A 13,765-nucleotide genomic window follows, 5' to 3' on the forward strand; every position below is an offset into this window, starting at 1 on the left:
ACCGCGAGTCTGTGCCAGTCACAGGCCAGTGTTTCAATCCGACCTGCCCGCTTGGCCATCGTATTAATACTTCACTTGTCTCCACACAGGCCACCGAGTGATCAATACGAACTGCTCATCAGCGCACAGCCGGCAAGCCCTGTCGTGCAAGATGGCCGCAGAGTACGATGTGTTCATTGCGTCACGCCTGAAGTAAGTCATCGGGCCAACACGTGGCAGCGGTGTTGGTGAGGCCATGGGAATGAGCAGGGAGGATGTTCGACTAGGAGGTCAAGAAAACAGGCCATGCAATGAGCCCTAGAATTGTAGATTAGTACAGCACCAAAGGAGGCCATTCGGCCCATCGAGTCTGCGCCAGCTCTTTCGAAGAGCAATCCAGTCAGTCCCACTCCCCTCGCTCTTTCCCCACATCCCTGCAACTTTTTCTCCTTCAAGTATTTACCCAATTCCCTTTTGAAGGCTACTATTGAATCTGTCTCCACCGCCCTATCAGGCAGCGCATTCCAAATCCTAACCCCTCGTTGCATAAATAAGTTTTTCCTCAAGTCGCCTCTGGTTCTTTGGCCAATCACCTTGAATCTGTGCCCTCTGGTTATCGACCCCTTGGCCATTGCAAACAGTTTCTCTTTATTTACTCCGTCTAAACCCTTGATGATTTTAAACACCTCTATCAAATCTCCTCTTAGCCTTCTCTGCTCCAAAGAGAACAACCCCAGCTTCTCCAGTCTGTCCACGTAACTGTAATCCCTCATCCCCGGAATCATTCTCGTAACTCTCTTCTGTACCCTCTCCACGTTCTTCCTAAAGTGCGGTGCCCAGAATTGGACACAATACTCCAGCTGGGGACGAACTAGTGTTTTATATATTGGTTTAACATAACTTCCTGGCTTTTGTACTCGGTGCCTCTATTTATTTATGAAGCCCAGCATCCCATCTGCTTTATTATCCGCTTTGTTAACCTGCCCTGCCACCTTCAAAGATTTGTGCACAAACACCCCCGGGTCTCTCTGTTCTTGCACCCCCTTTAAAATTGTACCATTTAGTGTGTCTGTCTCTCCTCATTCTTCTTACCAAAACGTATCACCTCACACTTCCTGCGTTGAATTTCATCTGCCACGTCTCTGCCCATTCCACCAGCCTGTCTATGTCCTCTTGAAGTCTATCACTATCTTCCCCACTATTTACTACACTTCCAGGTTTCGTGTCATCTGCATATTTCGAAATTGCGCCCTGCACCCCCCAAGTCCAAGTCATTAATGTAAATCAAAAACAGCAGTGGCCCTAGTACTGAACCCTGGGGAACATCATCGCATAGCCTCCCCCCGGTCTGAAAAACAGCCATTCACCACCAGCCTGCTCTGTACGCCACCTGCACTGAAATCCGAGCCGCCCATAATTGTTACTGCAACAAAAGGTTGTGGGTTCAAGTCCCACTCCAGAGACTTGAGCACAAAAATCTCAGCTGATACTCGAGTGCAGTGCTGAGGGAGCGCTGCTTTCGGATGAGACGTTAAACCGAGGCCCCGTCTGCTCTCTCAGGTGGACATAAATGATCCCGCGGCACTATTTCGAAGAAGAGCAGGGGAGTTCTCCCCAGTGTCCTGGGCCGATATTTATCCCTCAACCAACATCACTAAAACAGATTATCTGGTCATTCTCACATTGCTGTTTGTGGGATCTTGCTGTGCGCAAATTGGCTGCCGTGTTTCCCACATTACAACAGTGACTGCACTTCAAAAAGTACTTCATTGGCTGTAAAGCGCTTTGGGACGTCCTGAGGTCGTGAAAGGCACTATAGAAATGCAAGTCTTTTTCTAACAGGACTGGACAGACTGGATGCAGGAAGGATGTTCCCGATGGTCGGGGAGTCCAGAACCAGGGGTCACAGTCTAAGGATAAGGGGTAAGCCATTTAGGACAGAGATGAGGAGGAATTTCTTCACCCAGAGAGTGGTGAACCTGTGGAATTCTCTACCACAGAAGGCAGTGGAGGCCAATTCATTAAATATATTCAAGAAGGAGTTGGATATATTTCTTAAGGTAAAGGGATCAAGGGATATGGGGAGAAGGCAGGGACAGGGTACTGAATTTGGATGATCAGCCATGATCTCATTGAATGGCGGAGCAGGCTCGAGGGGCCGAATGGCCTACTCCTGCTCCTATCTTCTGTGTTTCTATGTTTAACCCCGCCTGAGGTTAGCTGACCCGATGTGAGTCCTGCTGATGCAGTGAGGTGGATGGTTTGTGTGTGGAACTTTGTTTCCTGCGCTGCACAGCGACATGAAGACCTTTCCACGCTGACTGCTGTGTGTTGTCTCCCCCTGCAGGAACAGCTTTGAATTGCAGAGCAAGCGCGATGCCATTCAATCTGATGGCAACAACAACAACAGCATTTACACAGCACCTTTAACATTGTAAAACGCCCCAGGGCGCTTCACAGGAACGTAATCGGGCCGAATTTGTCACCGAGCCCCATAAGGAGATATTAGGACAGGTGACCAAAAGCTTGGCCAACGAGATAGGTTTTAAGGAGCCTCTTAAAAGAGAACATAAGTAATAGGAGCAGGAGTAGGCCATTCGGCCCTTCGAGCCTGCCCCGCCATTCAATAATCTGATCATCGACCTCAACTCCACTTTCCTGCACTATCCCCATAACCCTCGATTCCTGTAGTGTTCAAAAAACTATCGATCTCTGTTTTGAGCATCCACAGCCCTCTGGGGTAGAGAATTCCAAAGATTCACCCCCCTCTGAGTGAAGAGATTTCTCCTCAGCTCAGTCCTAAATAGCTGAGGAGAGAGAGGTAGCATGTTGGAGAGGTTTAGGGAGGGAATTCCAGAGCTTAGGGCCTCGGCAGCTGGAGGCATGGCCGTCAATGGTGGAGCGATTAAAATCGGGGATGCTCAAGAGGGCAGAATTGAAGGAGCGCAGATATCTCGGAGGGTTGTGGGGCTGGAGGAGGTGACAGAGATAGGGAGGGGGCGAGGCCATGGAGGGATTTGAAAACATGGATGTGAGAACTTTAAAATCGAGGTGTTGCCAAACTGGGAGCCAATGTAGGCCAGCGAGCACAGTGGGTGATGGGTGAACGGGACTTGGTGCGAGTTAGGGCACGGGGCAGCCGAGGTCTGGATGGCAGCAGACTCGTCAGCTCTCTACCCTATGGCCACCCGACCAATGGGATGAGGGTCTCCTTTGTCTGCTGGCTGTAAGGGTTAATGCGAGGTGTGTCGGTGACCTCTGAAATCAGTTCCTACTGGGCACGGGCCCACAACACAAACCTGTCCCTCATTCATCGTCAACTGGCTCTCAATGGCCAAACTCATTTTGAAGGGGCCACAGGTGGCTATTTGTCATAATGGGAAACACGGTGGAGGAGAGAGAGCTGGAGCTGAGACAGAGGCCAGGATCTTACCTGAGGAGACGCGTTGGGGGCGGGACTGCTGCCTTCCGGGTTCTAGTCCCGCCCCCAGCGACGTCTGACGAACAGACGCTATTTTCCCTTGATTGGCCTTGTTAAGCCCCGCCCTGCGCGCTTGCCGGCCAATTAAGAGAAAGCCGGTGTCAGATGACGTCAATGCATCATGCTTCATCTGCTGGTTTTGTTAAAGGGACAGGCACCATCATTTTTTGACGGATGAATTGTCAGTGTTTGACAGCATTGAGGTGCTGTCAAACACTGACAATCACTGTCCAAAGGTGAGCCCTTGTACCCATGCTCTCCAATGACTCTCTCCTTAGGAGAAAACAGATGGCAGATGCATGTGAGATTGCAGAAGCCATCTGTCAATTCTCCCGATCAGATGAGGCTTCACAGAAACATCAAACCTTGTCACCTGCAGATACATATAAACAGAATAAAAATATTTCTCACTACGTTCTCTCACCTGTCATACTTGCCTGTGCACCATTGCACCCATCACACTACCTCTGCAGCTGTCATTTGCACACTTACACTGCAGCAGACCCACAGCTCGCCTCGCTGACCCTGGCGGGGTTTCCCGCCATCGGGAAGGCCGCATCAGCAGGCGGAAAATGGGGAAAAGCCACTTAATTACCTGTTACCAGGCAGTTAATTGGCTTCAATTCCCTCCCCGCCGCTAGGAGACGGGTGCCGGCGTGAGCCGGGGACCCGCCTCCTGGGAAGAAGGTTCGGAGGCGGGTTGGGAGCGGGGTTGGGACCCGCTCGCAATTTTTCCCATTTTCCCAGCAGTCCCGCCTCCAAACCCACCTCCTCAGGGCTGGGAAAATCCAGCCTATATTGTTGGGTGGCAGTGGACGTAATGATAAATCTGTGCGAGGCAATGGTTAGAGTACAGTGTGTGCAGTTTCCGCCACCCCGTTATAGAAATAATACTAAAGCAATCGAAAATGTAGATTGACCAGGATAATCCCAGTGATGAGGAACTATAGTTATGAGGAGAGACTTCAGCTACTGGGACTATTTTTAACAAAGGAGAGAAGGCCCAGAGGAGATTTAAAAGAAGGTTTAATTTTGTGATTTCATCCTTGCGTTTAAATACCTCCGTGGCCTTGCCCTCCCTATCCGGTAACCTCCAGCAGCTCTACAACCTCCTCCCCCTCCCCGGGAATGCCAGGGGTAGAAGAAACCATCGCATCTTTTAAGGGAAAATTGGATCAATGTCTGAAGCAAAGGAAGAGAGCAGGGCAGTGGCCAGCTCGGACCGGATTGTGTACGGCAGTCTTCGATGGATGGAGACGACAATTTAGGTTGGCTTGCCATATTTAAAAACGGAAATAAACACTTGTTATTAACCAAAAAGAGAGAAAGAAAGAAAGGAGCGAAAGATTGAACATGTATCTCCATCAGATGGCAGCTTGAGGCATTATTAGCTTATGTTTCCATTGCCAACACTCGGAGTGTCTGAACCGTGCACAGTCCCTGCTATCTCTCGCCCTCCACCCACATACTAAGATCTGCTACTCATTTTAGTTACCGATGAAAGGATAAATGTTGGGATTTGAAGCCAGGGCTCGAAGGCCTTGGTCCAGAACTCAACCAACACAACAAGCCGGCATTGCCACCACAATTAGATATCAAAGACAAATGGAAAAACCCAACTCTGAGCAACTTCAAGGCAGGCACAGAGGCACATTCAGAGGCCGGAGGTCGCCAAAATAGATTAGAGCAAATGAATTACTGACTAAACTCATCAATTCCAGAGGCATCGCCTTGGCAACCACCTCGAAAAGTAAAAAGAGACGCGGCTCAACAACGACCAGGAGCAAAACCGGGCTTGCCGTGAGCATTGGCAACACTGGCACCATCACCTGCGGGCACTGCAAGAACAAGGCAATGGCAGCCTAAACAAGACCGGGTATCCCTTATCCCCCCTGTCCAACTAACCGCCTCCCACAGCCCACTCAATGTAACCACCAGCACTTTTACTCTTCATAGTTGTCCCTTTCCTATATTTCTGAGTCTGGGCTTCGGCTAACGTTTCTATCATCAGTTGTTGGGATCTCGAGGCTTCCCTGGCCTTCAGTTCGAATCCTTTGTTCTCGAACAGGTTGCCGTCGTCCTTGCTCTGGAATGCTCCAGCTACACCTGCAACACCAGGTCCAGGGCGCAATGCCAACCTCCGAGATCACCCAAAACATTCAGGGGCATCCACGGTGTCCAAGGCCTTGCACCCGAGTTGACCCCGCCTAGTGCCTTCATGCATCTTCTCAGTTAACAGTAGTCCACCTCTAATGATAGCAAAATACTGCGGAGGCTGGAAATCCGAAATAACAACAGAAAACGCTGGAAAAACTCAGCAGGCCAGGCAACATCGGTGGAGAGAGAAACAGAGTCAATGGGGGAAAAATTCAGTTGTTTGCGCCTCCCGTTAGTGCCTTAAGAGGGCGCTAATGGGGCGCAAAGCAACTAGCGCCCGGGCGCGGCGATGTTTGTGCCGCTCGCGAAATTAACTAGACATTTTACGGCGGCGTTAAACACTACCGCCACGATCTCCTGCGCCGGCAGATTGTGACATCAGTCGAGTGCGCAACGGCCCGTTAGCGCCCCGGACCGGATATTGAGTGGCGCCCCCTGCCTTACCGCCTGCCGCTAGCAACAACAGGTTGAGGGGAGCGTTATGCTGTCAGAAAGGGACTGGGGGAGCGCTATTTAAAGGCGACCGCTTCCTGCCTTTTTTTGTCGGTGACATTTTTGCACCACGCATTCGGAGAGAGAGAGAGAGACTTCTGGAGAGATTCAACGCTGTGTGAAGGAGTTTTGAGTACTGAGCAGCACGTTGCAGGTTTATTTTGATTTGCCCTTCCTTGCTTCGCCAGCGCTCTGAGGTAGCGCCTCGCTCCTCGGCCTTTGCGCCTTAAGATAGGTGTGAAGCGCCTGATTTAGCGCTCCAATCACCTCCAGGGGCGATAAAAGCCAAGTTTGCTGTCGGAGGTGATAGGTAGCGCCAGGCGCTAAACTTTGTGCATGGCCGATAATGGCGACCCAAACAGGGCGATACTGAATTTTTCCCCCAATGTTTCAGGTCGAAACCCTTCGTCAGGACTGAAAAAGCACAGGAAATGAAACAGATTAAAAGGCCAGTTTGGGGGCTGGGAAATGGGGATGAGAGAACAAAAGAGAAGTGAAGAGACATTAAGAGGTATTCAAAACGAGACGAGATGGTGATCGGACTAGTGGAGACAAAAGGCGGCTCTAGATTAGGTGTGAAATGCGCTGGCAGAATGGGAGACAGCTGCCATGTGGGAGAGAAAAAAAGGGGGAAGGGCACAAAACAAAGGTGTGGATAAAAAATATAAGTAAAAATGTAATAGGGGCCGAGGTTATGATCTGAAATTGTTGAACTCGATATTGAGTCAGGTAAGGCTGTAAAGTGCCTAATCGGAAGATGACGAGTCCACCTCTCACCCCTGCCTTCTTTGTTCTGATTCTCCAGGTGGTTTTGCCACGTCGATGATGATAATTATGTCAACGTGCGCGCCCTGCTGGACTTGCTCTCGAGCTTCCCTCCCACGCAGGACATCTACGTGGGAAAGCCCAGCCTGGACCGGCCGATCGAGGCGTCTGAAAAGCTGCCTAACAATAAAACAGTGAGCGACTTTTAAAAAAAAAAAAACCTTTTGAATTGAAATTTTGTTCTGGGTTTACATATATAGTTATAGAACAGAATCCTAGAATGATACAGCACAGGAGGAGGCCATTCGGCCCATCGTGCCTGTGCCGGCTCCTTGTCCCACATCCCCTGCTCCTTCCCCGTAGCCCTGCAAATTTTTCCACTTCTTTTATCCAATTCCCTATTGAAAGTTTTCCTGGAATCTGCTTCCACCGCCCTTCCAGGCAGGGCCTCATAACTCACTGCGTAAAAATCTGTTTTCCCTCATGTCGCCTCTGGTTCTTTTGCCAGTTACCTTAAACCTGGGCCCTCTGCTTCCACCGGCCCTTTTTATTATTTAAATCTTGTTGGACATTTTGCTTACCTGGCATTTACATAGAAACATAGAAGATAGGAGCAGGAGTAGGCCATTCGGCCCCTCGAGCCTGCTCCGCCATTTAATGAGATCATTGCTGATCATCCAAATTCAGTACCCTGTCCCTGCTTTCTCCCCATATCCCTTGATCCCTTTAGCCTTAAGAAATATATCTAACTCCTTCTTGAATATATTTAATGAATTGGCCTCAACTGCCTTGTGTGGTAGAGAATTCCACAGGTTCACCACTCTCTGGGTGAAGAAATTCCTCCTCATCTCAGTCCTAAATGGCTTACCCCTTATCCTTAGACTGTGACCCCTGGTTCTGGACTCCACCGCCATTGGGAACATCCTTCCTGCATCTAGTCTGTCTAGTCCTGTTAGAATTTTATAAGTTTCAATGAGATCCCCTCTCATTCTTCTAAACTCCAGCGAACATAAGTCCAATCGACCCAATCTCTCCTCATACGTCATTCCTGCCATCCCAGGTATCAGTCTGGTGAATCTTCGCTGCACCCCCTCCATGGCAAGAACATCCTTCCTCAGATAAGGCGACCAAAACTGCACACAGTGCTCCAGGTGTGGTCTCACCAAGGCCCTGTACAACTGCAGCAAGACATCCTTGCTCCTGTACTCAAACCCTCTCGCTACGAAGAGGATGGGCATCACAAAATGGGTCTGCTGATGTGTTTGTATACTCTCGACACACTTTAGGAATTGATGCTTTGTCGCTGGTGGTCATAATTGAGTCCGTTAATTTACAAGGATGTTGCCGGGAGTAGAGAATCTTCGCTATGAGGAAAGACTGGATAGGCTGGGTCTGTTTCCCTTGGAACAGAGGAGGCTGAGGGGAGACCTTATTGAGGCATATAAAATTATGAGGGGCCTAGATAAAGTGGATAGAAAGGACCTATTTCCCTTAGCAGAGGGGTCAAAAACCAGGGGGCACAGATTTAAAGTAATTGGTGGAAGGTTTAGAGGGGATTTGAGGGGGAATTTCTTCACCCAAAAGGTTGTGGGGGTCTGGAACTCACTGCCTGAAAGGGTGGTAGAGGCAGGAACCCTAACCACATTTAAAAAGTACTTGGATGTTCACTTGGGATGCTGTAACCTGCAGGGCTACGGACCAAGAGCTGGGGAAGTGGGTTTAGGCTGGATAGCTCTTTGTTGGCTGGTGCGGACACGATGGGCTGAAATGGCCTCCTTACGTGCTGTAACTTTCTGTGATCCTATGATTCTATGAGTGGGCGGCAGGGGAAGGGGTGGATAGATGGGCAGGGTGCATGAGGAATACCCGTTCTTGTTTGGGCTGCCATTTCCTTGTTCTGACAGTGCCCACAGGTGGTGGTGTCAGGGTTGCCAACGCTCCATGATTTACAATAAGCCTTGGCCGGGTTCACTTGGCAGCTCTCTTGGCCTTGAGTTGGAAGGTTGTCACTTCAAGCCTTGCAGGCACGGTAGTCTAGTGGTTATGATACTGGACTAAAGGCTAGGATTGATAATACAGTCTAGAACGTGAATTCAAAATCCCACCATGGCAGTTTGAGAACTTGAATTTGGTTTTAGCAGTTAGGAAGGCAAATGGTATGTTGGCCTTCATTGCAAGAGGATTTGAGTACAGGAGCAAGGATGTCTTACTACAGTTATACAGGGCCTTGGTGAGACCACACCTGGAGCACTGTGTGCAGTTTTGGTTTCCTTACCTAAGAAAGGATATACTTGCCATAGAGGGAGTGCAGCGAAGGTTCACCAGACTGATTCCTGGGATGGCAGGACTGTCATAAGAGGAGAGATTGGGTCGACTGAGCCTGTATTCACTAGAGTTTAGAAGAATGAGAGGGGATCTCATTGAAACGTATAAAATTCTGACAGGGCTAGACAGACTGGATGCAGGGAGGATGTTTCCCCTGGCTGGGGGGGTCTAGAACGAGGGGTCACAGTCTCAGGATATGGGGTCGGACATTTAGGACTAAGATGAGGAGACATTTCTTCACTCAGAGGGTGGTGAACCTGTGGAATTCTCTACCCCAGAGGGCTGTGGAGGCCAAGTCACTAAATATATTTAAGAAGGAGATAGATAGATTTCTAGACACAAAAGGCATCAAGGGGTATGGGGAGAGAGCGGGAATATGGTATTCTCCTGGCCGACTCCTGCTCCTATTTTTCTATGTTTCTATGCTCCTGTGAGTTGAGCACTATAATCTCGGCTGAACGCTCCAGTGCAGCTTTGAGGAGGCTGCTGCGCTATCGGAGGTGCTGCCGAGGCCCTGTTTTCATCTTCAGGTGAACGTTAAGGATCCCGCCGCGCTCTTTGAAGAGCAGGAAGTTTTCCTAGTGCTGTGGCCAACATTTCTCCCTCGGTCATTAACAGATCGGTTAGCAAGTCCCTCACTGGGGTACCGTTCCGCGGTCACTGGCGGTCCGTTGGGCATCTGTTGATGTTCCTTGACCAGTGAGTTAGCACATTGTCTGACTATGGAGGTCACCAGCCTCCGGCCCAATCCTGTCCCTCCCCACCAGGCATGGCACTTCCAGAAGGGGGCGCTGTGCAGGGACCAGGAGTGGAAACCTGACTTTCCTGTCCCTAGTCAACAACAACAACTTGCATTTATATAGCGCCTGTAACGTAGTAAAACGTCGCAAGGGTGCTTCACAGGAGTATTAAAAGACAAAAAATTTGACACCGAGCCACATAAGGAGAAATTAGGGCAGGTGACCTAAAGATTGGTCAAAGAGGTCGGTTTTAAGGAGCGTCTTAAAGAAGGAGAGAGAGGTAGCGAGGCGGAGAGGTTTAGGCAGGGAATTCCAGAGCTTAGGGCCCAGGCAGCAGAAGGCACGGCCACCAATGGTGGAGCGATTATAATCAGGGATGCTCAAGAGGCCAGAATTAGAGGAGCGCAGATATCTCGGGGGGGGGGGGGGGGGGTGGGGTTGTCGGGCTGGAGGAGATTACAGAGATAGGGAGGGGCGAGGCCATGGATGGATTTGAAAACAAGGATGAGAATTTTGAAATCGAGGCGCTGCTTAACCGGGAGCCAATGTAGGTCAGCGAGCACAGGGGTGATGGGCGAACGGGACTTGGTGCGGGTTAGGAACGCGGGCGGCAGAGGGCCATTGTGGGAAACTGTAGCCACCTTACCCCTGAGAGCGGCTCAACCTCTTAATTGAACCCTTGTGGTGGATCTCCTGTGTGCCTTTGCCCACACAGAGAGGCCGGAGTTCCCTCAGTGCGTTCGTGATGCTGAAGGTGTTGCTCTGGGTATCTGAAGCTCCATCCAGTGATAGAAATGAGTAGCTGCAGGTGACAGGTCACTTTATCGGAAAATCCCATCCGGGCACCACCTAGAGGTATGATGGAAGAGCAGCACCCACATAAGAAGCGAGGGACACACATCGCAAGTTTAATACATTATAAATAACCAAACAACTTGCATTTATATAGCGCCTTTAACATAGTAAAATGCTCCAAGATGCTTCACAGGAGTGTTATCAAACTAAGTTTGACACCATATAAGGAGATATTGGCCCAGAAATTCGGGTCGGAGTCTTCCCGCGGGTGTAAGCCCCCGACCTGCACTTACCTAGCGCGCCGATCCTGGGCCTGCTCCAACTGCCGGCGCGCAGTGCTTGCATATCCCAGGGGCGCAGTTAGTTCGAAGCGTCCCCTGGGATCACGTGGGCCATGGAGAGCCAATGGTAGCAGGGAATGCTTCATTCATAAGTTTGACAGGAAGTGCTGTCAAACTTAGAAATACTACGAGCCCCAAAACATCACTAAATCTTCAAATAATTTTTTTTTTAAATCACATTTTAAAAATAAACTATAAATTACATGAAATAACTATTTTAAACAATAATTTAAATTTTTGAAAAGTATAATTTTATTTTCTAACGGCTAAAAATAAACTTATCTTTTCTTTAAAGTATTTAAAAATAATAAACCTGTGGAAAAAATGTTTTAATTTTAATTAATTCACCACTTACCTTGTAAAAAGCAGGCCTTACGCCTGCTTTTTAAATATGTAAATTCTGGAGACTTACCCTCCCGGGAAAACCTGCAAAAAAACCGCAAGTTCGATGCGCACGCGCAGTCTCTCCTGCGCACCCGTTCGAACTCTGAACCCCTTCTTTCAGGGGAACGGAAGTGCCGGTTTCCCGCGCACGCGCAGTGCATGCAGGAAACCGGCACTTCCATTGGGCCTACGGGTGAGTACCCCGTGCGTACTCACCTGTGGTGACCCGAAATTCTGGGCCATTAGGACAGGTGATCAAAAACTTGGTCAAAGAGGTAGGTTTTTAAAAATTAAAGACTTGCATTTCTATAGAGCCTTTCACGACCTCAGGACATCCCAAAGCGCTTTACAGCCAATGAAATACTTTTGGAGTGTAGTCACTGTTGTAATGTAGGAAATGCTGAAGCCAATCTACGCACAGCAAGCTCCCACAAACAGCAATGTGATAATGACCAGATAATCTGTTTTTGTGATGTTGGTAGAAGGATAAATATTGGCCAGGGCACACGTTCTAAATAGTGCCACAGGATCTTTTACACCCACCTAAGAGAGCAGGCAGGGCCTTGGTTTAATGTCTCATCCGAAAGACAGCACCTCCGACAATGCAGCACTCCCTCAGCACTGCACTGGGAGTGTCAGCCTAGCTTTATGTGCTACAAGTACCTGGAGTGGGACTTGAACCCACAACCTTCTGATTCTAGAGGGGAGAATGCTACCCACTGAGCCATGGCTAACACTTTAAGGAGTGTCTTAAAGGAGGAGAGAGAGGCAGAGAGGTTCATGGAAGACTAGGGGGGTTTTTCTAACACCCCTCACTCCTGGGCAGGATAAAGAATAAAGCTTGTTGTCTGAAGGGTTGATATGGCTCACGCCCAACCTCTCGCTCAGTGCCATGGCCAATATTTATCCTTCAATCAACATCACAAAGAACAGATGATCTGGTCATTATCACCATCGCGACTGACATAAATCGTGCCATTCATGTAGAAATGACTTATGAAATATACTGGGTGGCCTGCTGGTGGCGCTATCCAGGGAGAGTATAAATACTCGGGCATGGGCCCAACTTGCTCAGGGACATTTTGTAAACAGGAACTAGTGAAGGATAACTAGACTTCCATGTTGTGAAACAGTCAATTAAAGCCTTGTTTAATACTCTGATCAAGTGTCTAGTAGTTTTCTTACGTCAGCAACCTTTACTGTTGTCCTATATTTTACTGTTGCTGCTGTGGTACTTTGCTCCTCCAATTGCCACCGCCTTGTTCCACTTGGCTGCCCCCTCACTGCGTTGGAGCCGCGACTCATCGGGCCTTTGGATGATTCTTGCAGCCATTTTCCCCAGAAACTGGGGCTTCTTTTCCTTAGAACAAATAACATTAAGGGGAGATCCACCGCGATGCTCAGAACGAGGAGGGGTGCTGATGATGTGAATCGAGGAAACACTATCTCCATTATTTTCTGTGACTCGAGGGCATAAATTTAAGAACATCGCCAAAAGAATGAAGGGCGAGGTTAGGAGAATTTGTTTATGCGGAATGTTGTCGGCATGGAATGCCCAACCAGAAACGGTGCGAGAATCGGAATCCATTTTTTTTTCTTTTTATTCATTCCTGGGATGTGGGCGGCGTTGGCAAGGCGAGCATTTATTGCCCATCCCTAATCGCCCTTGAGAAGGTGGTGGTGAGCCGCCTTCTTGAACTGCTGCAGTCCGTGTGGTGAAGGTACTCCCACAGTGCTGTTAGGGAGGGAGTTGCGGGATTTTGACCCAGCGACGATGAAGGATCGGCCGATATATTTCCAAGTCGGGATGGTGTGTGACTTGGAGGGGAACTTGGAGGTGGTGGTGTTCCCCTGCGCCTGCGGCCCTTGCCCTTCTAGGTGGTAGAGGTCGTGGGTTTGGGAGCTTTTAAAAGGGAAAAACTTGAAAGGGCAGGGGGATAGCTCCCTGAGAGAGCCAGTAGAGCCACGATGGGCCGAATGGCCGCCTTCTATGCTGTAAAATTCTAAGATTTTTTGATTTAAACCTTCAAGATCTCTTATCACATGGAAAAAGGTCAATTCACTCAGGGAGACAAAGGCCTTGAAAAGACAGGGCGAATATTGGCATCCAGACACTAATATATTTATAACAAATTTCTTTGTCTGCAATTTTTATCGGAATCTTTAATATTAGATAAAAGGAATTTCATATCAACATGTTAAGCACTCGGTTAGTAATATGCTTGAGTTGACTTGATTAACCATGACTTGAGTACAAATATCCAGGCTGACGCTCCAGTCCAGCACTGAGGGAGCGCTGCACTGTC

General features: G+C 49.0%; 1 protein-coding gene across 1 annotated transcript in view; it reads left to right on the top strand.

Moving 5' to 3' along the window:
* LOC147099463 (beta-1,3-N-acetylglucosaminyltransferase lunatic fringe-like) overlaps positions 1–13,765 on the top strand; it is a 64,654-nt gene that overhangs the window by 37,933 nt on the left and 12,956 nt on the right. Inside the window, exons 3-4 of the mRNA XM_085969638.1 lie at positions 90–192; positions 6,915–7,068. Of these exons, the coding sequence (XP_085825764.1) occupies positions 90–192; positions 6,915–7,068 (257 nt within the window). The remainder of the gene's footprint in view (positions 1–89; positions 193–6,914; positions 7,069–13,765) is intronic.

This window comes from Somniosus microcephalus, chromosome 28 (genome assembly GCF_052327205.1).
Source record: "Somniosus microcephalus isolate GS21.2 chromosome 28, FLI_Smic_1.0, whole genome shotgun sequence".
Taxonomy (NCBI): Eukaryota; Metazoa; Chordata; class Chondrichthyes; order Squaliformes; family Somniosidae; genus Somniosus; species Somniosus microcephalus.